Below are 24,355 nucleotides of genomic sequence, written 5' to 3' on the forward strand. Positions count from 1 at the left end.
TTCATCCTCCCTTCCAAAAACACATCTTAATATCTATCACCTCCATGTTTTTTCCACCTGGCTTCTTAGAGGCAACAGTCTTGAGTATATCATAGGGAAAGGGAAAGAGGCAAGAGGTACACAGACAATGCCATCCGAAGATTGAGCAGAGATTGGGATGCCAGTATTCTTCAGAGGTAGAAAGTTCATATTTCTAAGGGATCCCTGTAAATTGGTATTCAAATAGGGAATAATTGAACTGGCAGAATCTGGCACATAGTTGGTACTGAATAGTGCTTAAATAAGTAAATTATATAGATAATGGAGTAGTGAGTAAATGTTGTCCAAGAATGACTTAATAAAATCAAAAGAATGAGAGATTTATAAATTCTTTCATAATTAATATTCACCCAAAGTTGATCAGACCCATTTATAGTACCTTAATGTATATTGCCTTCTTGGAAGAAAATGAACTCATTAGAGACAGAGAAGAAATCTTCAATGTCTGTGGTATTCCTCATGAGTCTGGGTCAGTGAAGGGTAGGAAAAACAAATAATGGTTTCTGGGGAAAGATTTTATAAAATATACTTCAAGGAAGTTGCATTTAACACAGAACTATTTCCTTGGTTTTTAATGTTTACTTTTTTACCTTCAAAATAAAAAGCATAATTTGATGGTATTACTCACAAATATTAATTTATTATAAATTCTGTAACTAATTTCAAATCCATTTCTATAAGTAACACTTCGTTATGTTGGATTTGTGTCTAAAATCCTAATCTTGAAAGCATTAGTAAAATATACTATCAGCCCTTTGTATCTACTGGTTTTGCATCTGCAGATTCAGAGGGTCGACTATATTCATTGTAGGGTTGTGTTCATTTATTATAAGGGACTTGAGGGTCCAAGTCTACGGTCTTTGGTATCCTCGAGTACTCTTGGAATCAGTCCCCCTTAGATACCGAAGGATGACCGTATTTTCTGTTTGGAGGAATATATCACTTTATACAATTTCATGTATACCAGAATAGTTAGATATAGATAGGTTTTGGGAGAAGCTAAGTTATTTGAAGTATGTTTTTGGATAGTAGAGCTTTAAAGAAAATCTCTGATAGAGACTTTGTAAATCAGAAAATATTTTGGTAAACTTGGGTAAGTAGATTATCCTCTGATTTATAAATTTTGTAATTTCAGGATTTGATTTATAGATTTTCCTAAAATAGATTATACCCCAAATGACTGTCACCATCAGAAGTCCTTTACCACTGTTCCCATAAACTGTTTATTGGGTACTGCCCAGCATGATCTAAGTAAACTCCACTGAGTTCATGTACACACAGACAGAGGTTACCCAATGGTCCTCCTGCCCTTATACAATTACATTAAACCTGAATTCTTATGCAGGAACAAAAGAATAACAATGTTCAACCTATACTGTTTGAGATTTGTGGTTTTATTTTAAGCCTGTCTACTTTTTCTTTAGAAGTATACTTAGTACTAAAGTGAATTAAATCGTTAGTTTTCTCACCTAATATAAACTGTTTTGAGCAATAGTCTAGAGCAGGGGTCCCTAAACCCTGGGCTGTGAACTGGTACTGGTCCGCGGCCTGTTAGGTGAGTGGCGAGCGAGTGAAGCTCATCTGCCGCTCCCCATCGCTCGCATTACCGCCTGGACCGTCCCCGCCACCCACTCGCCCCCCGATCCGTGGAAAAATTGTCTTTCGCAAAACCAGTCCCTGGTGCCAAAAAGGTTGGGGACCGCTGGTCTAGAGATACTTATTACTTAAACACTTAATTCTCAGTATGTCCACAAGCAACCTGGTGTACCAGAAAGAACATGAGCTTTATCCAAAAGACCCAGCTGAAATCATGGGGGCTTCATATTATACCTCTCTGAGCCTGAGCAAATAATTGTTAGGCAAAATCTTCTTTATCTGTAAAATTAGAATGAAGCGTACTTAGAATTGTGGGGAAAACTGAGGGCATGTGTATAAAAGAATCTAGCACTGTTTTTTGGAGCCTCTTTCTTATCTTTGAAGTATCAAAGTCCCAGAGGTCTTGTCTGATGCCATCATTTATTGCCTCAGTGATTTGTTCCCTGGGAACCTTCTGGAAACTATTCACTACAGTAACCATTTTAGGATACCAGAGGCATCCTTTCAGTAAGTGATTGTTTCGGAGGCTTAAATAGTAGAATTAAAGAGTTGGTTTATTTTTCTGAACTCCAAGGATTTAATTCCCAGGAATAGGTTGGATAATAAGAGAATCTGGAATAATTCTTTCTGCTGCCAAAGCCAGAGTGAAATATTTTCTAAAAGAAGAAACAAATTCCCCATGACTTCAAATACTGTTATTCAGTAATGTGTGTTTGTTGGTTTGTTTCTTTAATGATTGTTTAATAATGTCCTGTCAGCATCCCCAGGGAAAGTTGTATATACTTTGGGATTTTTGACACTCTGCCACCGGTTTTCTGCTGTTCAGAAGTGACATAAGTAATTGCAGTTCTACTCTGCCTTGTGTGCCTGTCTTTACTTGCAGTAAATGGAAAAATACATGAAATCGTTCCTACTCATTCTACTCATCCTGCTAGTCACCCCCATCATCCTGATGCTGACGTTCACTCTAGGCAGTCATGACTCAGCAAACAAATATATAGTTATTTTCACGGGAAAAACATACTAAATATATTAATTATTAACAAATAAAATCCTCTTTGCCATTTGAAGAAAAATAGGACTGGCTATGAGCATGATGGTGAGGACCTACCCCACGCCTGTGTGGTGTGTATAAGAGAAGGGGAAGGCTGGGGTTATTTATTGTGATTACATATAAGGAAGAAATCCTCCTCATGCCTTTTCTTCTGTGATAACTACCATTAACAGAAGTATTTCTATATGTTTATGTAGATCATTTCACATCCCTCACAGTGTAATCAGAGTTATGAACCTGGTACATGTCTGTCCATAGGCTTTTCTGTGTTCATATGGTTATATATACATGTGTTTATGAATGCATAGATATATTTCACCAAGATACACTTTTATGGAGATAGATGTTCACAAAAATGGGATCATATTTTGACTTCTAATAGCATTGTTTATTTTTGTCTGTTTTGAACTTTATATAAATGGAATCATACAGTCTTTTGTTTGGAACTTTTATAATCCTTAGGTTTATTCCTAAGTATTTGATATTTTTATTGCCAAAATAAATCTATCTTTAAATTTCCTTTGTTGTGAAATAGAGAAATATATTTGACTTTTGTATACAACTTTGCATTCAGTAGCCTTGTTAAACCTGTTTTATGTATGCATGTAAGACAGAACTGGGTTTGATTCTGGCTCTGCCACTTGCTGTGAGACCTTGGGCAGGTTACTTAACCTCTGCACATTTCATCTGTCAAGTGGGAATAATAGTCTGACCTTAACTCATGGCCATATGAGGTACAGAATATCTGAATTGCTTAGAACAATACCTGACACATTGTAATCTTCCTGTAAGGATTAGTTGTATTTTTTTAAGCTATGCTTAATATCTTTTTTTGTCAATCAGACACTTGTATACCATGATTGGGGAGAGTAGAGTTAGGAGGGCCTCTGGTGACAATGCCACATCCTCTGCCCTGGGCCGAGTGGTCCTCTCCCAGGGCTCTGACCAGCCGTGGGACACATGAATTTGACTTAGTCTGAACCTGCACCAGAAAAAGTGGTAGGAGCCCATGGACGGTAGGGGAAGAGTAGGAGAAGTTTAAATAGTTTGAAAATCACTCTGATTTGAATTACATGCTTAATTGGGATGAGGATATTTGTCTAACAAATGAAGAAAACAAAATATTTAACAGTAAGTTCGGTTTATTACTTAGCCATTTAGCCATAAATATTCCTCCAGATTTTGCATACATGGTTTATTTTAGGGAAATAAGAGAAATTATAGAAAATCTTCGTTTCTTAATTTTCTGAGTTTTATAAAATGAGCGTGTGTTAATTTACAATGAGAAAAAAAATTTAAGATTGACTCTCTCCCCTCCACCTCATTTGCAAATCAAAAGTGAGGTTCAGATTTTCAAGATCAAGCAATTCTGTGGTTCAGAATTTTATAAACACCCAGGTTAAAGTGTCACTAACTCATTAACCCCTGTGCTGAAGCATTTGTAGCATAGAAAGAACACTTGAAGAAAAGACCCAAGGCCTAGTCCTTGCTTTGCCATATTCTAGCCACAAGATTAGGAGCAAGTCATTTAATTTTCCTGAATGTCAGTAATTTTTTTCATTTGTTAAAGGTAATACTTACAAAGTAGTCATGAAAATTCATATTGCTTAGCAAAATTTGAAAGGCGTGGCAATAGAAGTAATTTTATGATTATAAATCAACTCTTAGTCTTTGTTTTGTTATAGGAGACCAATCATCTAGTAATATGAAGGTAGACAAAGAAATAATGATTTGATAACTACTGCATGTATTATGGTTGAATTATTTCAAACCATTTAATGTTGTATACTTGCAACTAGTAAATATAAGTAGTGCTTTGAGACTTGCTCTCCTACTTCCGAAAGTAAACGTGAACTTACCTACTTGTTTTGCTTTCCTTAAATAAGTCAGTTTTTTTTTTCCCCCAGTACTCATGTATCAGCAAGTTATCTTAAAATAGTTTGTTCCACTGATAGAATCTGCCTTGTGTTCAGGTCCCAGTAGGGAGAACTATTTCTGTTTTACCATTCACATCTAGAGAACTTGATTAAAGGTAAAAAGATGTGCCCTTGGGTGAAATGTTTCTGCCTTAAAGCAGTGAGACTGTCCTTCCAGGCCAGCAGGTCTTTCCTTCATCCCAGTGAGGATTGACCTGTGAGCTGGTACCTAAGCAGACTGTGTACAGAGTCTACACACTGCCTGAGATACTTCCTGGAGTGCCCTCAGAGCTAGTTTAGGAATACCGAGAAACACCAGGCTTGTTCCTTAGAGTCAGATTCGGGTGATGTCGTTCTATCATAGTGATATGCATTTCATCATCATTTTCACTGCATATAAATATCAAAATCCCACTTAAAAGGATGAACGTTTGCTACCATTAAGGATATTATAATAAATGTAGATTCTGTAAGTAATTCCTAAGAGATCTAAAGTACTTTAAGTAATTAGCATTAAAGAAATAAGGGTTGGCATTGCAAAGAATGGTCCTCATACATATATGATAGAGTTACTGGGTGATCAGTTACCTCGCTCCATTGTTCCTTTCCACTTGTTCTTATAACTTCATTATGCTTTTGGAAACTTAACAAGTAGTATCTGATTATAGATTTCCCCTCTAGTGGTAGAGTTAGTAGTTATTTAGACATACTGCAATATTAGACAAATTATCACTGAATAATTATGGACTTGGAATTTGAACATGAATGGTTTTAGATTATTTAGTTGAATTCCTACTCCCATCTATCAAATGAAGAAACAGAAGCCATTTCACCATAAAGGTGAAACGATTTGCCCAAGATCGTTGGTATCAAACTAACTCTCACAATAAATCTTTTAATTTCTAATTCAGTACTCTTTTTTTTTTTGCTACAGTAACATTTATCAGAATTATAACAAATTGTGAACCTTATAATCCTTTTATTTAAAAAAATTTTTTTAACATCTTTATTGGAGTATAATTGCTTTACAATGGTTAGTTTCTGCTGTATAACAAAGTGAATCAGCTATACGTATACATATATCCCCATATCTCTTCCCTCTTGCGTCTCCCTCCCACCCTCCCTATCCACCCCTCTAGGTGGTCACAAAGCACGGAGCTGATCTCCCTGTGCTGCGTGACTGCTTCCCACTAGCTATCTCTTTTACGTTTGGTGGTGTATGTATGTCCATGCCACTCTCTCACTTTGTCCCAGCTTACCCTTCCCCCTCCCCGTGTCCTCAAGTCCATTCTCTACATCTGCGTCTTTATTCCTGTCCTGCCCCTAGGTTCATCAGAACCATTTTTTTTTTAGATTCCACATATATGTGTTAGCATACGGTATTCGTTTTTCTCTTTCTACAATGAGGTATCACCTCACACCAGTCAGAATGGCCATCATCAAAAAATCTTACAGTCCTTTTAACATTACTTTCCTCATATTTTAATAGCACAGGAATAAAGTATTTCCCATGGGAAGGTCTTTCGTGTTACCTACATACCACTTTTACATCGTTCCCACACTTTTCATGTCTCTAATGCAAGATCCTTGAATTCTGACCTTGGTTTTGGGAGATATTTTTACATCCTTTCTTGAGCTTCCTAATGAGATACCATACTAACTGTGTATTCCAGAAAGATTGGATGCTCCCCACCACTAAGAGTTTAATCCTGTCAAACGTTATTTGAGTCGACTAGCTGGTGCCATAAATATAGACTGTATACGAAACAGTCTTCAGGTATACTGAACTTGCTGCCAGACTGTGGATAAAGAAGATTCTCTTATGAACGTTTTGTTTGTACTTTTACGATACTTACAGCCAATATCATTTAAATGACAAATGTATGTAGTGTAGATGTGTTTATGATTTTTACATTACTCAAATGTAAGAAAAATTTCCAGTTTTGAGTTTGTCTCTGTTTTTATCATTGGTTAAAATGCAGGATTTAGAATTTTGAATGTATCTTACTCTAATAGGTGCCTGGAATACTTATTAAGAAATGATGCAAATCCAGGGATCCGGGACAAGCAAGGATACAATGCAGTTCATTATTCAGCTGCATATGGTCACCGTCTGTGTCTTCAGCTGGTAAGATTCCTGATTTCTTGTGGAAGGACCAATGTAAGTTTATATTCTAATAATGTAATGACAGTGAGAATAAATGAACCAAGAAACAAATGCCTTTTAACATTTTTAGAATCCCTATCCTTCCTAAATTCATACTTGCCTCACTAAGCTTTCTCTCATTCCCTTTTCCCTTTCACAGAGAAAGGAGGAAATTAGATCTCTGGAGAGGGCTCCCTTAGAGCCCCCCATCCAAGTAGCATTCACTGCCCCTGCCCCTTTAAATGTTTTCCGGAATGTTTTAAAGAACTGTAACTGTGTCATATGTGAGAAATACGTGTTTCTGTGAGAGGAAGCGTCCCCCTGTGTATTCAGGAATTCCGAAAGACCCAGTCTTCTGTCAGTCTCTCCTGACAAGGGAGACTCATCTCACCATTCACCCCACTTTGCCAAACCAAAGGGAGAGTAAAAGACAAGTTAAATGATTCTGAAGTGTGTAGCACATGCTTCACGTTAGAGGTTTCTTCATTTAGACCTACTTATAAATTATATTAACATTGGTTCCCTTAAAGGGGAAATAAAATTCAAGGAGGGTGGGTATAAAAGATAGAAAAAAGAGGTTGACATACTTAATATAGCATTTAGAACCCTGCTACAGAAGTAGTATTTCCTTAGTTTATTATGGTAGCTTTAGACTAAAATCTGAGACCCATGTGTATAGATTTGTGGTCTATTATATTGTACAATTGTTTATTTAAAAGACTTCATTTTTGGAGGCAAAGGAAGCACAAGTTCAGAATAGAATTTAACAAAGCCCTATGTAAATAGAGACATGTAGTTAACATTTATCTCTTTACTGTATATGACTGCTTCCTCAACTAAGTATTTTTATTTTAAATTTTATTTCAGATTGCAAGTGAAACTCCTTTAGATGTTGTAAGTATTAATTAGTCAGTTTTCCCCCTAATACTGAGTATTTAAATATTTGCTCTCATTAGAGCTGGAGCCTGTCTTACACATTCCTGGGAACAAAGATAGTGACAGAAATCATGTTTGCAGGGGGAGGGAAGGTTCTTACTTGGTGGTAATTAAATGGCATTTCTCTCAAACTCTAAGTTTATAGCCCTCTCTCAAAGCTCTTAGCATGTGGTCCTTACCACATTTTCAGGATAATCCATTCCATAAGGTTGCTGAATTTAGTTTTCATAATAATAATGGTCTGGGATTTTTAAATCCATATTCAAGTATCAGTTTATACTCTAAAATGAATTTGAACTTGGGGGAGGGGGACCAGGAATAACTGCTGTGGTATGTCTAAAAGTACCATTTCTGACACTTAAAATTCTTTTCTTTCTCAGTTAATGGAAACCTCGGGAACAGACATGCTGAGTGATTCAGACAATAGAGCAACAATAAGCCCTTTACACTTGGCTGTGAGTATTGCCTTCACAGCCAGCTTGATGGCTGATTTACTGAAAATGTCTCATATCTGTTTGTGTTGACTCAAACTAGTACCCAGAACTTTTGGTCCATATAATGATGATCATGGAGTTAAAACTGTAAGAACTTTCTTAACTCAGAGAATTCTTGAATGTACTTCTGTTTCGTTTGTTTGTTTGTCTTAAAAAAAAGGTCGGGGGGGGGGGGTCGTTGGGGGGAGGGGGTTTGAGCTTCCCCCAAGGCCTGCCCTAAGGAGAGAATATGCCTGAGATGTGAATTTTAAAATGACCCACCCTAGTGGAATGGCTTCTGATTTCTTAAGCAGACGATATAAGAACTGTAATTTCTGTGGTATTTCTAAAACTTTTTGCTTACTTTGTGATTTTGGGGTGCTAAGTTTGTGTTCACTGGTCCTTCACTTGCTCATGCTATAGGATTTAACTACATGGTCTGTAATGTTCCTTCTAGCTTCAGATGCCACTGAATTTTTCCTCTTAATGTTCATCACTAAGAGGAGGAGATTAAAAGAGAGTGTGACAGTTCTTTTAAGTCAAATATGGAAATGAATTACCTTAGGAAATTTCAAGCAGAGCCCAATCTAGTTCTTCCTGCGCTGAAAGAAGAATTTATCTTTGAAATAAAGCATGTTGTGGGGAGCTGGGGGACTTTGAGAATCAGGAGAATTGGGTACTGTCACTATTTGTGAGACCTCTGATTTTAAGTATAGTAAAATGCTTATAAGGGTCTCTACTTAGGTTAATGTGTATCACAAGTCCAGTGATCCATTTAATTGTTTATTCTCACATATACTATTATTTTTTATTTTAATATTCTCCTGGCATATTTTCTAACACTGACACATGTACACTGAATTTTCTGCTTTGTCTTTCTCCCCCTTTCTCCCCAGCAGTACTTCCTACCATGGTCTAAATAACTAAGAAGACATGCTGAAGCTTCCTTTTTCCTTGCCCTTTGGGTCTTTGGAAATACTGTCTACTCTCCCAGACTTGCATAATAAATAAGTCATCTGGAAGTGCAAAGCTAGCATGGAGAAAATAGCTATTTTACTATGGGTGGCAAGAAATGACGTCTGAGCAGATGACTAGGCAGTTCTTCCTGCATCATTATCATCATTCTTATAATAATAGCGCCTCATCTCTTGAACACTTACTAGGTGCCAGACTAAGGACTTTGCCAAGTTTTTGAATGCATTATCTCAAAAACTTCAGTTTTTTAACTAGTTATTTTACTTCATGGCTATTGAGAATAGTGCTGTTATTAACATGGGTGTGCTAAATAGTGTTTTTAAGCTGAAATGGAAACAATTTTGTGATTTCATAATTAGGCTCAATGAAATGTGGTTATACCACCACTCTTGCATTTTGTACCCATCCCTAGGAGGTTTTTCAGAAATTACTGAAGTGATTTTTCTCCTTCCAAACTCTCCCAATCCAGGACGACTTGATGCAGTAAAAACACGCTGGCTTGAGGACTCAGGAAACTGGCCTTGGTCCTGCCTTCGCACATACTAGGCTTCTAAGCCTCTTGTCCCAGTCCAGTCAGAGCCATCGTGAGGGGAAGACTCCTGTGGCAGATTACCCTGGCTCTAGCCGTCCTTATTTTCCCTCTGCTTCTTTTTATACCACCTTCTGCATATACTGTGCCTCTCACAGTTCATTTTTAATAGCATAATTTTGTTGACCTGGTATTGAGGAACAAGGTTAGATGTGATCCTCAGACAGTAGAGCTCAGAGATCTCCAGTCACTTTAACCTTTGAGGGAGTCAGAAACATCAAGAGGTCAGTAAGGCCCAGAGCAGCTTCACCTCCTGCTGGTGCTTTCTGACATTTCCCACAAGAAGTGGTTTTATAGCCCTTTGGTACATTGCGGGGCCCTCTTTTTTTTTTTTTGCGGTACGCTGGCCTCTCACTGTTGTGGCCTCTCCCGTTGCGGAGCACAGGCTCAGTGGCCATGGCTCACGGGCCCAGCCGCTCCGCGGCATGTGAGATCTTCCCGGACCGGGACACGAACCCGTGTCCCCTGCATCGGCAGGCAGACTCTCAACCACTGCGCCACCAGGGAGGCCTTGCAGGGCCCTCTTTCTAGCTGAGTATCTCTTTTTAGAAGCAGGTGACATTTAGCACAAATATGGTAGAATTTTATATTTTTCAATTCCCTAATGAAAAGTTCACATGTGATCATTTACAGTTTGCCTGTATGTGCTAAGCTGCAGGGCTGAAAGGTATCAGAAAATGACTTGTCCCTTAGCTAAAAGGGGTGGCATGAGTGAACCAGAGGAGACATTCCTTCCCCATCAGAACTGTGTCGTTATTGCCTTATGTCCTGCTCAGCATCTAGTCCAATAAGAGTAATAGATGTTCAGTTGACATGTTGGTTTTTGAAATGAATTCTCTGGAAAGCAGACTGTGTAAAGAAGGGGATTTCAGTCAGTCGGGTTTCAAACAAATCTCTCAATCTTCTTGCTCTGCTGTACTGCTAGGACAGTGTGTAGCACATGGCAGTTTTTCAAGCAGGGCTCAGCCTAAATATTTTTGAAAAGAAATGTTTATTTTTGAGATGGCACGTTATGGGATGGAGTAGTCATTTTAATTTGAGAAATCAGAAGGCTCAAGTACTAGCTGAACTTCAGTTGCAACTATATCTATGATTTAAGTGTAGTAACACTTTATCGGGGAGTGAAGGGGGGGCACTGAACTGTGATGAAGAACACGGGCTCTGGAATCATAGACTTAGAGTGAAAGCTTTCATTGAACCCATGTCACACATCATTGAATGTCTGCCATGAACCAGACATTGTATACTCGTGAAAAGATCACCTGTCATTTGAACTTTTATTATTTGTGGAATACCCATTCCCTAACACTGTAGCCTACTAATTGATTATTAGAAAAATTTGTAGGTAACTTTCTGAATTATCAATACAGAAGTTTTAGATTATCTCAAATATAATGATGTAAGACAAGTTTGCTTACTACTCCCTTTATGTTTTCTAGGGTTTCTAAGAAGTCAGTCTAAATATGTATTTTTTAATTTATATTTTTATTTATTCCCAGGCCTATCATGGTCACCATCAAGCACTAGAAGTGTTAGTACAGTCTTTGTTAGATCTTGATGTGAGAAACAGTAGTGGAAGAACACCCTTGGACCTTGCAGCATTTAAGGGCCATGTAGAATGTGTGGATGTTCTCATTAATCAGGGAGCCTCAATCTTAGTCAAAGATTACATTTTGAAGAGAACACCTATACATGCAGCAGGTATGTCAAAGACTGTGAATGATTTTATTTACCACTTTCCATCTAATGCTCTTCTTTTTCAATTTCTTGTATATTATACTCCTGGTAATTGTTTTAACAATTTTGACTTTAACAGTTCTAATGATTCTACTCTCAGGGGAAAACCAACAGCAAGATTATAATCACTTTAAAAAAATATCTACCTTAGAAATCGGATTTATATAATAGTCTAACTTCTGAAGTACTTTATCAACAAAAAAAATACAATTTTTTTTTACTGCTTTTTGATGGAAATTCTTTTGGGTTGGTATGTGCTTTCATTTAATAACTGATAAACATTTTACTTACTGTACCAGGGTACTGCATTAAACATTTAATCAGACAGGAATACAGAGTGCCTGCTATGCAAGAACTACTCCATGGAGTGTTTTGTGATGTTGTAGATGTGTGAAAATGCAAAACTACATAACAATGCCACTGTGATGACTCAGTACCCGCTGTGTCACTAGCAGATGCAGATTCACAACTCTCTACAGGAATTACTACAAGGCAGTATTAATTTTAAATAATGAATTCAAGACTGGTATATGTGAAGAAATCCTAGCCAAGTATTTGTCTCATCCCCCGTAGGCCATCTTCGTATGGTTAGATTCATTTCACTTAGTCTGTTTTTATAGGGTGATCCTTAAAATGGATCCATTTGAATGTAGGTCTGGGACTTTGCTTCTGGTCATTTGGAAAACTTACATTTTAGAAGACTATAGGTAACACCCACTGTTGCTCCAGAGCAGCCTTTCAGAAACTATCAGATAATCAAGCAGGGCTCAAAGAAAAAAATTTTAATAATGGATTAAAAGTTCTAATAAGGATATGTATATAAACTGCTATATGGTAAAAACAAGAAGTCAAAATGCTATCATTTTCTGTTACCTTATTCTGAAAAAGAGTGACGTTGTATATTATTCTGCAACTTGAAACATTATATTGTAAGCACATTATTTGCAGAGCTAATTTAAAGCTTTCATGGAGTGTTTGCACTCTTAATAGATAAATATTGAACCAAGACACTAGTAAGTCCCTCAGAAGTGGCTGACCAATGCCATATAATTCATAAGTCCTACCCACTGAAAGAGTTACAGGTTACTGTTAGCACCCACCTCTTCAATAAATGCAAGCCTTGGTTAGAACCAGGATGCCTTTCAAATTTGGAGACCTGCTGGGGAGCATCTTACTCTTAAATCATAGAAAGGACATTGGTTCTGGATGTGAGCCAGTCCTTTCCCACAGGGATCTTATGCCTGATGCTTTGGGTGTTGAGCTTAGACGATACGAATACTCATCAGTAGCTGCTGTGTACTGAGTATCCGTGAATCCAGTTTAAAAAAAAAATGATGGGCCAAACAGAATTTCCTTGAAGTATCCCCAAGGATCACATCTAAAATCAAGAAAGAAGGAGGACTTTCACTATCAGGAATAAAAATATTTCCCAGACGTCCTCCAGACTTCTTAACATTTCAGTGGGCAGAACTTGAAACCAGTCATTGGCAAAGGAGAATGGGGTTGATGTGATTGACTTGTCTGATCATGATTTCATCCCTTGGCTGGAGGCAGGCTGCCCTTCCTGACCACATTGGCACCACCAGAGAGCTAAATAAAATGAGCATTTTCTTTCTTGCCTGTTAAGTTCAATGAATATTCCAAAATTATATCTAGCAAATGTGGTTTAAGATGGACATTTTCTATTTTATCATTTTATAGATATATAATTGCTGAAATTTTTGAATATCACTTTACAGCAACAAATGGTCATTCGGAATGCTTACGGCTACTAATAGGAAATGCAGAACCACAGAATGCAGTAGATATTCAAGATGGAAATGGACAGTAAGTTTTACTAATTTTTAAATTAGTTTTAGGATGTTTGTTAATCTTCATACCTTTGCCCCCCTATTTTAGTAAGTCTGTCATAGTGTGTAACTGAGTAACATCAAATACAGTTTTTTAAGTATACTTTAAAGTTGCATCACAGAAAGACATGTTTAGAAGGCAGGCCAACACAGTGTATTTTCATGGATGAAGTCTCGGTGGTGACGGAGCTGCTCCTGTTGTTACCTAGGACTCCTCTGATGCTCTCTGTGCTCAACGGGCACACGGACTGTGTCTACTCACTGCTGAACAAAGGAGCAAACGTAGATGCCAAAGATAAATGGGGAAGGACGGCACTGCACAGAGGGGTAAGCAGAAGTGTTCTCGCTTCCTTGCTGAAAGTTTTTATGACCTCATTTTACCTAAAACTGAACTAGGCTGTGTTTATATTTTTCTTCATTTAATTTTTACCAAATAATCTTTACTGTTTCTTTCACTATCTTAGTTTTTGAACTCTAATTTTTAACACCACAAAACACAACTTAATCCAGAGAAGAATAATGTTGGAACAGAATTTTTAAATCTTAGGGGCCTTCCCTGGTGGCGCAGTGGTTGGGAATCGCCTGCCAGTGCGGGGGTCACGGGTTTGACCCCTGGTCCGGGAGGATCCCACGTGCCTCAGATCAGCTAAGCCCATGCACCACAACTGCTGAGCCTGCACTCTAGAGCTCACGAGCCACAAATACTGAGCCTGTGTGCCATGGCTGCTGGGGCCTGGGTGCCTGGGGCCTGTTTTCCACAATGAGAAGCCTGCGCACCGCAGCAAGGAATGGCCCCTGCTCACCGTGGCTGGAGGGAGCCTGCGCGCAGCGACGAGGACCCAGCACAGCCAAAAATTAATTAATTAATTAATTTAAAAAAAATTTTATAACCCTAAAGCCTTGAGTAGAATTGATGTCAGTTTTACTTTTTCCCATTATCACAACTATTTTCTTATACATTTTTGTCTTAATTTTTTCACCTTTGAAATATTTTTTTGTTGAACTAGAAGTCCCATTATTCCTGGTTTTCATATTTACTTTTATTTTGACAAGGTCACTGCTTTAAATTTTTAAGCCACTTTGAGTAAAAATACTGGGTTACTCAAAATATGATAAATGCCTTGATTGGTGGGAGGACATGGGGAATATGGACTTTAAAATTCGTAATTAGCTATAATTGGCATGGAGTGCCCAACATAGTGTATTCAGCTACATGCAAATAATTTTTCTTTCAGGCAGTCACAGGCCATGAAGAGTGTGTAGATGCATTGCTTCAACATGGTGCTAAGTGCTTATTACGAGATAGCAGGGGCCGGACACCAATACACTTGTCAGCTGCCTGTGGACACATTGGTGTTCTCGGAGCTCTTCTGCAGTCAGCAGCATCTATGGATGCAAATCCAGCCATGGCGGACAATCATGGATACACGGCGCTTCACTGGGCTTGCTACAACGGTTAAGTACACAGACACAGACCCACGTTACCTGCCCGTTATGTACCACAGAGAGACAACTAACTGACACATTCTGACTTCCATGAGAATGATATATTAAGAATAACCTACCATGTAGTTATAGCTTACTCCAGTGCCTTGTCGTGCTAAAGCCAAGATGCTGGTTGTCACAGATGTTTTGAGATAAGCAGTCACTAAGTTTAAAAGGTTTTTAGACTTTTGCTTCAATAAGTATTTTGCATTTTTAAGATACTTTTATAATATTAATTACTTTTATAACATTATTAATATTGTTATTAATATACTTTTATTATTTCCAATGTCTTTTATATAGTTATGCTTGTATTTTTATTATATTTTTCTTTCTAAATGTACTTGTTATTAGGGGAAAAATGACAAAGGTAAGAGAAACAGTGAAAATGTATCATATTCTAGACTGAAATCTGTGTATGTTTTCTGAGCACGTTGCAAGTTAAGATCCTTATATCAACAGTAACATGTATGTTCAACATTTTAAGGGAATAAAATCCTGGTAGAATAAATCACGGAAGTAGAAACTAGAAACTTGGACACTTTTGTGGTTAAGTGAACTTGGCTGCATGATTATAACAGACTTACTTTTAGCTTCCTGGAGACTAACCGTCACAGTTAGTCCTTTTACAGGTAGACTCATTAAAGGTCAATCAGAGAAGTATAAAGCTATTTTTAAATGATAGATGTGAAAAATGGGATTTGGCTTTTGAAATGTCACTAAAATAATGTAAGTAACAGAGCATATTGAAGATTTGATCATCTTAGAAAACATTTGGGTACGTTATATGCAGTGTTAAAACATCAGTCCTGCCTAAGTGTATGCTTAGGGCTTTATCAGGGATGTGAGGGGTTTTTTATTTGTTTTGAATTTCAGTGTAGCATTCAGGTTATTGTTAGTTGTAATAGCATATCTACAAAACTAGTTGACAGTTCTAACAACTTTCCCTCAAAATGTACAGAAAATAGAAATTGCCTCTTTATATAATATCCACTTGCTTAAAAAAATAAGCATAGTGGCTGTTATAAAATTCAGCTGACTGCCTTGCCAGAGAGGAGGTTTCTATCTTTCTGTAATACACTTTTTGATGTGGTTCTTTTACTGGGAGCCATTTTGACAAATAATTGTTGAGTTGTGGTAAAAGAGGAGAAATCTGAATCTTGCAAAATTATAGTTTAAACATTTTCGTAAGCATTTTCTAGATAACAGTATTTTGATTTTCATATTAATTCTTGTATCAGAATTGAGAGCTCTATTCTTTTGCTCTGAGAAAGCTTTGATGTCTTCTTGAGGATTGACCTGTGGCTACATTTGGTCATTTTGCAACTCTGAGTACTGATGGTGCCATAGAAAACTTGAATAGTGAAATATATTGCTAATTCAGAAGCTTGGTTTAGTCAGTTTCATATGTTACTACCTCAGATCCTTAGCCAGAACAGTTTTGAAAACTACAAAACCTTTAGATTTCAACTCTTCTTCCTTTTTCAACTCACTAAAGTTGGTATTTAATGAATATAGCAAAGTTGTCCAAGATAAATCCTAAGTCAAAGAAGATACTGTATTTTGCCATTGAAATTGGTTTGTCTTTATAATGTAACTTGACATCTTACAAGTATAAGGAGAACCAAGCAGTAGGAAAACATCCACAGATAAAACTATTTTGAAACAGACTTTTATTGGTGCTTTTTTTTTTTTTAAGTCAGTGAGAATTAACCATTGGAAAAATCACACAGTAAGGTAGTTTTCCTCAGGTAGAGCATTTAGTGGTAAAAATACTGCTGTAACTGTCCTTTGGAGAGTTGCTATTTATTATAACATTCCTACCACGTCTTTCCGGAGAACACGGTTTTCCTAAAGTGAGTTTCTTACTCCATCACTGCTGAATTTAGACTCTCTGAGCACGTTGTGTACAAGACACAAAATTTTGCACAAACTACGTGCCTGGTTGCCATTTAAAGATCATAGCAGATGTGTCTAATTTCCAGACTGTAGCAAAATTGGTGATGATTCTGAATTGAGCTGGAAGGAATTAAATGTGTGTTGGCTATATGTACAGACTGTACAGGCAGTGTAAAATTAATACCATATTTACAGCCAAAAGCCTATTTTATAGTTTGGCATTCTGAGAGTAGAATATGTAAAATAGTTTTACTTTGACTAGTAATTATTGTACGGCTAAAAAAAAAATTGGAAGCACTCCAACAGGATAGAAAACAACCTTTCTCTCAAAATTAAAATGGAATGATGGCAAAGCTTTAGAAGAGAACTGGTTATACATACCCAACTTTAAAGTTCAGATTTCCAGTTTATGGAGTCATTCAATCACAGAACTAAGAATACTTCCATGATCTCATATGTTCCTTTTAAAAATGTATCAATTTTTACGAAGCTATAAGCATCTTCAGAATATCCCTCTAAAACATGAAGAGACCAGTTTTATCCTATATACTTTTATAAACCAGGACACAAAGTGAAGAAATTTTCAGCTTGACATGACCCCAGTAATGACTGCTGAATCCAGAGCCCCGGGACTCCCTTTTGCCATCCACAGTCTACGCAGACAGTGATTCTCACATCTTTCAGTCTCAGGACCTGTGGCTTATAGCTGTTAGTATTTACTGTATTGGAAATTAGGACTGAGAAATTTAAGGATATTTATTAATTTATTTTAAAATAATAATAAATCCATTACATGTTAATATAAATAGCATTTTTATGAAAAAAACTATTTTTCAAAAAAATATTAATAGAGTGGCACATTGCTTTGATGGCTTGTTAAAGAAAAGAATAATTTGCAGTATCACCCAGCAGCTCCCTAGCCCACACCTTGAGAACTGCTATCTCAGGAAAATAGGAGGCTCTCAAATCAATACTGGACAACTTTCCTTGGTTACTTCTTGGCCATGAGTTAACATTTGGAGAGGGAGAATTGAAGCAGGGTTTCCCACCCTCAGCACTGTTGACCTTTGAGGCCAGATAATCCTTCGTTGTGAGTGACTCGTGTGCATGCAAGAGGTTTAACAGCAGCCCCGGCTTCTACCGACTAGATGCCATAGCCCTTCCCTACCCCATCCCCAGCTGTGATAAGCAAAAATGTCTCTAGACATGGCCAAATGTCCCCTGAGGGCTAAAATTGCCCCTGTTGAGAATCAGGATGAAAGAACTGACAGATGATGGAACGTAACCATAGGTTTCCTAAAACATACTTTCTTTTCCTGCTAAAAACAATTATAGGATAAAAATTAAGATGAACTATTGTTTGAGAATGTTAGAGTAATTAAAAAAAAGAGCATCACTTTGTTAGCCAGATGTTAAGCCATGGAAGTAAAGAGGCTGTTTAAGAATCTAATTTATTCCTAATGCACATCCCAAATGACTAACGAAATAAAAGAAGCAACATTTCATTTTCTGCCATTAATACAGCAGTGGGGGTACTTTTACTAAAACTCTGGCTTTGAAAATTGGATTAAGAAAATCTGAGGTTTGAAAATCTGAGGTTTTCCCCTGTTTTCAAAGTTGCTATTAAAAACTGTGGGCCTGATACCTATTAGTAATCAATATACTTGACCTTTAACCCAGCAAGATCATTTCCAGAAAATTGTTCCTAGAAATAAATACTTTTTAAGTACTGGAACATTTACAACATTGTTGATAATATCACAAAGAAAAACTAGCAGTCACCTCAAAACCAATAATTAGAGATTAAATCCTTTATGATACATTCTGATACTGTGAAGTTTTTCCAAACATTCAACAATAGGATGTCTGTACATGCTAGTGTGGGAAGATACATAGTTTTTAAAGTAAAAAACAAGTTGCAGAACAGAACATCCCAATTGTGTAAAAATTTTTTAAAAAGGAAGTGTGTGTTTATGTGCATGTAGTTGTATATGCCTAAAAATTTTTTGGAACTCTAAGGTAATAATGGTCACTAGTGGTCACTAGAGAGTGGAACTGGGGAATGGGGTGGGGACAGGGACATGTACTTTTTTCCTTCTGAACGCTTCGATAGAATTTGAGATTTTACCATTAACTCCTTAGTAGAGCCAGAAAATATTCAAATTTTGAAGTTAATTATGCTGCATAAACATATATTATTTTGAAAGTTATACTATGCTATATAGATAGGACATTTTAAAAAATAATGCCCAAATAGCTCTAACTGGTCACCATAGAAAAGAATAATGAGACTAATTTTTTTCCCCCACAAAGTAAATATTTGTCATGTCCATAATAAACTGATATTGGACTTCCCTGGTGGTGCAGTGGTTAAGAATCCACCTGCCAATGCAGGGGACACGGGTTCGAGCCCTGGTCCGGGAAGACCCCACATACCATGGAGCAGCTAATAAGCCCATGTGCCACAACTACTGAGCCCATGCACCGTAACTACTGAAGCCTGTGAGCCTAGAGCCCGTGCTCTGCAACAAGAGAAGGCACCGCAATGAGAAGCCCATGCACCAGCCACAATGAAGAGTAGCCATCGCTCGCCACAACTAGAGAAAGCCCATGCACAGCAACAAAGACCCAACACAGCCAAAACACACACACACAAATAATAGTAAACTGATATTAAATTATCGTAAGAAGCTGCTGTACTTTAGGTCCTGAGGTTGTACATTGAATTCCAAAGTGCCTAAAAATGTGATGTTTAATGGGTTCAGGGAACTGATTACTTATAGTCCATGTAAAGCCTTATCTGTAGGGATATGTTGGTGTGTATGGGCACCTCAGTATCTTTTTTGGATTTTAATATCTGATCCTCATTTACTTATTTAGGTCACGAGACATGTGTAGAACTCCTTTTAGAACAGGACGTTTTCCAGAAAACGGAAGGAAATGCTTTCAGTCCATTGCATTGTGCTGTGTAAGTAAAGGCAGAATGAATCGGATTTGGTTTGAGTGGTTGAGAAATACACCATGGCTGTGGGAGTGATCACCTTGTTACCTTCACAGGATAAATGACAACGAAGGTGCTGCTGAGATGTTAATTGACACGTTAGGCGCCAGCAGTGTGAACGCCACAGATTCAAAAGGAAGGTAGGAAGTCAACCATGTAGGAAATTTTAACTACTAGATTAGTGTGGAAGAATTTAAAGAGACCCCATTATTAACTAAAAGTTGATTTTATATTTACAAGTATAAATTGTTACAAAATCCTAATTACATTCTCATTATAAAAGGCTTTTCTACCATGACTTTTAGCCAGTCTTCCTGGCTAAAAGATTTCCCTTTTTAAAGAAGATGTGTGTTGGGGCTTCCCTGGTGGCGCAGTGGTTGAGAGTCCACCTGCCAATGCAGGGGACACGGGTTCGTGCCCCGGTCCGGGAGGATCCCACATGCCGCGGAGCGGCTGGGCCCGTGAGCCATGGCCGCTGAGCCTGCGCGTCCGGAGCCTGTGCTCCACAACGGGAGAGGCCACAACAGTGAGAGGCCTGCGTACCGCAAAAAAAAAAAAAAAAAAGATGTGTTTGTTACCCAATGACTCTTTTTAGTAAAGTTAACAGATTTCTAAATAGGAAGAGTCCAGCTTTTGTAATAGATGGCAGTATTTGGGTCAGGATTTATTTCTTTCAGAATTTCCTTTAATGATGTAATTTTTTTGGCAATTTCATAATTTATACTAGTTTAATTAAGGGACTTCTATATTATCAGAAACACAAATTTTTGTGGCAGGAGTTAGTAAGCTCCCCCCTTTAAGCCTGTTTGTATCCAAGCAATGCCTAGTATGTAAACCCTTGAAAATTGCTTTCATAAATTAAAGAGTATACAGTGCACGGATTTAGTCCAGTCTTCCCATTTCTCTGTGTGCAGAACTCCTCTCCACGCGGCCGCCTTCACAGACCATGTAGAGTGTTTGCAGCTGCTACTCAGCCATAATGCTCATGTCAACTCTGTGGACTTCTCTGGGAAAACACCTCTCATGATGGCTGCAGAAAACGGACAGACAAATACAGTCGGTAAAAAAACTGCTTAAGGCTTTTACTATTCTAAGTGTGGATATTGCTTATGTATAATGTAGCTCCCATCTGACTCTAGTTCACTGAATTTTGCATTAGTTATCTCACCGCTTCTGAGATTTAAAACCTTTTACTTGCTTATACCCACGTTTTCATTTAGGCCCACAGTATTTCCATTTGCCCTTACTGATTGAATAGTGACGTTAGCAGGCAGTGTTAGGATAGTGGTTAAGAACCCTGGCTCTGGAGTCAGATCGAATGTGGTTCTAGATCTGCCAACTAAGCAACCTCATGCCTCAATTTTTTCATCTATAAAGTGAAAAAAATAACAGTATCTACTTTGTTAGGGTTGTTTTGAGGGGTAAATAAGTTACTATAAATGCAGAACACTTAAAACAGTCTTTGAAATTTAGTAAGACCTCACAAAAGGAATGTTAGTTGCTGTTGTTCTTGTCTGTTACTTATACAACAGTATAAAAATATGGTATAGACCTTTATATTACAGTGTGTTTTTTGCACTTAAGGTTTTGCTAGAGGGATATTTTTCCTTTCTGTCTTCATTTCTCTACAGTGAGTTATTAGTAATCTGAGGTGTATGTTCATAAGCAAAAGAGTTGATACAATTTTTCCTCCCAGAGATGCTGGTCAGCAGTGCTAGTGCAGATCTGACTTTACAAGATAACAGTAAAAACACCGCCCTCCATTTGGCTTGCAGCAAGGTAGGTACACATCTTAAGGATATATTTTCATTGTTAATATCAACAGTGGCATTTAAAGTTTTTCCACTTAACTAAAATGCACAGAGCTAGGGACCAAACCTCTCTAATAATCACTGACATCAGATTTCTTGGGAAAAAATACTGATGTGTTAAGCACCGTGGTATATGAAAGTTTCCAGTAAGCCAAGTAAGTTTTGGACCACAAGCCTAAACGTAATGATTGTCTTTCTCTAATCTCTCTGATCTTCAATATTCCTGTCCTCTTCTGTAACCCCATTACACCAACACGTTTGGGCAAATATTTAAGGCATTAGCCAAGAAAATGCATGGCATATGTATGGTGATGTATATGTTACATGGACTAGGGTTGGGGTGTATTGAGTGTATAAATTTATCTTTAATGGTGCTGAAGTTTTTAAGAGTTATTTGCCATAATTTTAGGGTCATGAAACTAGTGCCTTGTTAATACTGGAAAAGATAACAGATAGAAACCTCATCAATGCAACCAATGCAGCTTTGCAAACGTGAGTACTTTCAGTGTCTAGTGTAAACCTTGTGACCTATAATTATAAAAATGATTAATGGGGTTCTTTTTTAACATGGGACCATTGGAATCAGTCTATCACAGAAGCAGTTAAAAAATAAGGAACAGTTCTTATAAGTGACAAAACTCATTTCTAAAATCATCATAATTAAAAGGCATATTACTAAAAAAGCTTTTGAATTGAAATGTGTTGTTTCTCAGTCCAGTTTTATGGAGGAAAGTAATACTGTTCTGTGTATTTTATGGCAACCAACTGGAATAATACATTATTTGACACTAGCAGTAAATGAGGCAAAAAGTTTTATACGTGTCTGTGAGCTAGAGAGATTTCAGAAATAATCAAGTTCTAATTGTGAACCGCCAGCCTCCAGGTGACTCATTAAATCCTGGATCAGTGTCTCCCATTGTCCTCTCTCCATTTTCATTTGCTATTCTACTTTGAGACTTAGTAAAGAGAAAAACCTTATAATACTGGTTTCCATTCATGTATCAGTCAGATCCCTTAAGGGTCCAAAAATGAGTCATGGAACCTGTAAACTGTTCTCAGAGCCTGTTGGAATTTGTGCTGTTGCAATTTACAGTTTTTATTGTATATTCTATTATACGTGTTTGCCAACCACATTTCTTAAAACAACTTAAGAAGGCAGTTTATCAGTATCCATTCAACAATATCTGCTCTACTGCCCTTACCCCCACCCAGTCCCAGAGAATTTCTAGTTTACTTTCTTCTTCTATGGATTTGCCTTTTTAGGTGCTTCATATAAGTGGAATCATACAACAGTTGTCTTTTTGTATCTGGCTATTATATATAATGCTAAATAAACATTGGTATACAGAAAAAAAAAAACAAGGCAGTTTAGTTAGTAAAATCTCTTCAAACATTGAGTCTTGAAGGAAACTCACAAAAGGGTTTGGTGAAGGTGGAAACCTGTTGATGGGCCTAGTGCTGAGCTCAGGTGCATGACGAGGCCTGACAGTGCACTGCACACTGGCTCTGCCGTGGCCTGCTCCCATCTTCATTGCTGTCAGGACCACGGGCCTCCAGTTTGCATCTCTAGATCTGCACAGCCAAGCAAAAATGGTCTTCAACAACCAGGATAGAGAGAGTGAACGAGCACACACACACATGGGCGTGCACACATGTACATGTACACATATTTTTTTCCCTCCAGACCTCTGCATGTTGCTGCCCGAAATGGGCTAACAATGGTGGTTCAAGAACTTTTGGGGAAAGGAGCAAGTGTGCTTGCAGTAGATGAAAATGGTAAGTAGCTTCTGTGATCTCTTTCCTTAACCTGTTAGAAGCTTTCATCTTTCGATGATCCATATTTGAAGTAAAGTAGACTTGGATATTTTTTATTGGTCAAAGAGAAGAGCTGAAGTTAATACTGACTAGAACTTATACTTTGTGGCAAAGGGAATAAGGGCAAGAGAAGCAGGAAAAGTCCATCTAACAGGTGAACTTCTGAGTTTCATGTATTTATTAAATCAGAGTTAGGGTTTACTAACTTTGGTTTAGTTATCTTAGTATTCAAAGAATTTGTTCTGTCAACAAATATTTATCAAGGCCCTTACTTAAATGCCAGGTTTTGTCTAAAGCTAATCTTCCCACTTATGCACTAGGTCCTATCCTCTTTTGCATACTTGAGACTGTCACTTTAGCAATTCTTTGCTTTCGTGTCCTGTAATGATGACTTTTTTGTAGGAATCTTTCTAGATTACTCCCATCAGCATAAAAACGTTATTTCTCTCATCTTAAAAAATCTCTCATTGCTCCCACTGCTCCTACCAGCTGTTGCCATATTTCTCTGTTCCCCTTTGCAACACAGTTACTCAAAAGTTGGCTCTCCCTCTGTCTCCACTTCCCCTTTTTCTTGCTCTTGTGAATCCCCCCTGGTCAGGCTGTTACTGCCACCGCACTACAGAACGGTTCTCAGCAAGGTCACCAGTGACCACTGCAATGCTAAGAGTCACCTCTCCTTTCACTTGACACATCAGAATTTCACACAACTGATTATTCCTTCTTTAAAAATAAGAAAAGGCTTTTAATGTGGAATTGAAAACATATGTGAATAAGGGATGTGAAGGTTGCGATTTACCATAGCTAGTGTCTGCTGTTCCCCCTCAAAATCTCCATACTTTCCATTGTGCTGCACACTGTTCCCGGGATCAGTAGGTACAGATCTTTCAGGGCAGGATAAGAGGGAGAGTCGGAGAGAATACATATGATTTGATTATAATATCCTTCTTTAGCATATTCTTCTTTTTGTTGTTTATTTTATTTTATTCATTTTATTTTTGGCTATGTTGGGTCTTTGTTGCTGTGAGCAGGCTTT

The 24,355-nt window shown here is 37.6% G+C and overlaps 1 protein-coding gene across 11 annotated transcripts in view; it reads left to right on the forward strand.

The window, feature by feature from the left end:
* Positions 1–24,355, forward strand: part of ANKRD28 (ankyrin repeat domain 28) — a 185,792-nt gene that overhangs the window by 154,562 nt on the left and 6,875 nt on the right. For 10 of the 11 annotated variants that reach the window (XM_019934409.3, XM_073803677.1, XM_019934410.3 and 7 more), the window contains 13 exons: positions 6,622–6,733; positions 7,619–7,645; positions 8,068–8,142; positions 11,224–11,425; positions 13,201–13,288; positions 13,521–13,638; positions 14,547–14,766; positions 19,576–19,663; positions 19,753–19,836; positions 20,611–20,756; positions 21,393–21,475; positions 21,917–21,999; positions 23,192–23,283. In XM_019934409.3, the coding sequence (XP_019789968.1) occupies positions 6,622–6,733; positions 7,619–7,645; positions 8,068–8,142; positions 11,224–11,425; positions 13,201–13,288; positions 13,521–13,638; positions 14,547–14,766; positions 19,576–19,663; positions 19,753–19,836; positions 20,611–20,756; positions 21,393–21,475; positions 21,917–21,999; positions 23,192–23,283 (1,418 nt within the window). The remainder of the gene's footprint in view (positions 1–6,621; positions 6,734–7,618; positions 7,646–8,067; positions 8,143–11,223; positions 11,426–13,200; positions 13,289–13,520; positions 13,639–14,546; positions 14,767–19,575; positions 19,664–19,752; positions 19,837–20,610; positions 20,757–21,392; positions 21,476–21,916; positions 22,000–23,191; positions 23,284–24,355) is intronic. The other variant, XM_019934411.3, reaches the window with a different exon arrangement.

The sequence above is a fragment of the Tursiops truncatus genome, chromosome 4 (assembly GCF_011762595.2).
Source record: "Tursiops truncatus isolate mTurTru1 chromosome 4, mTurTru1.mat.Y, whole genome shotgun sequence".
Taxonomy (NCBI): Eukaryota; Metazoa; Chordata; class Mammalia; order Artiodactyla; family Delphinidae; genus Tursiops; species Tursiops truncatus.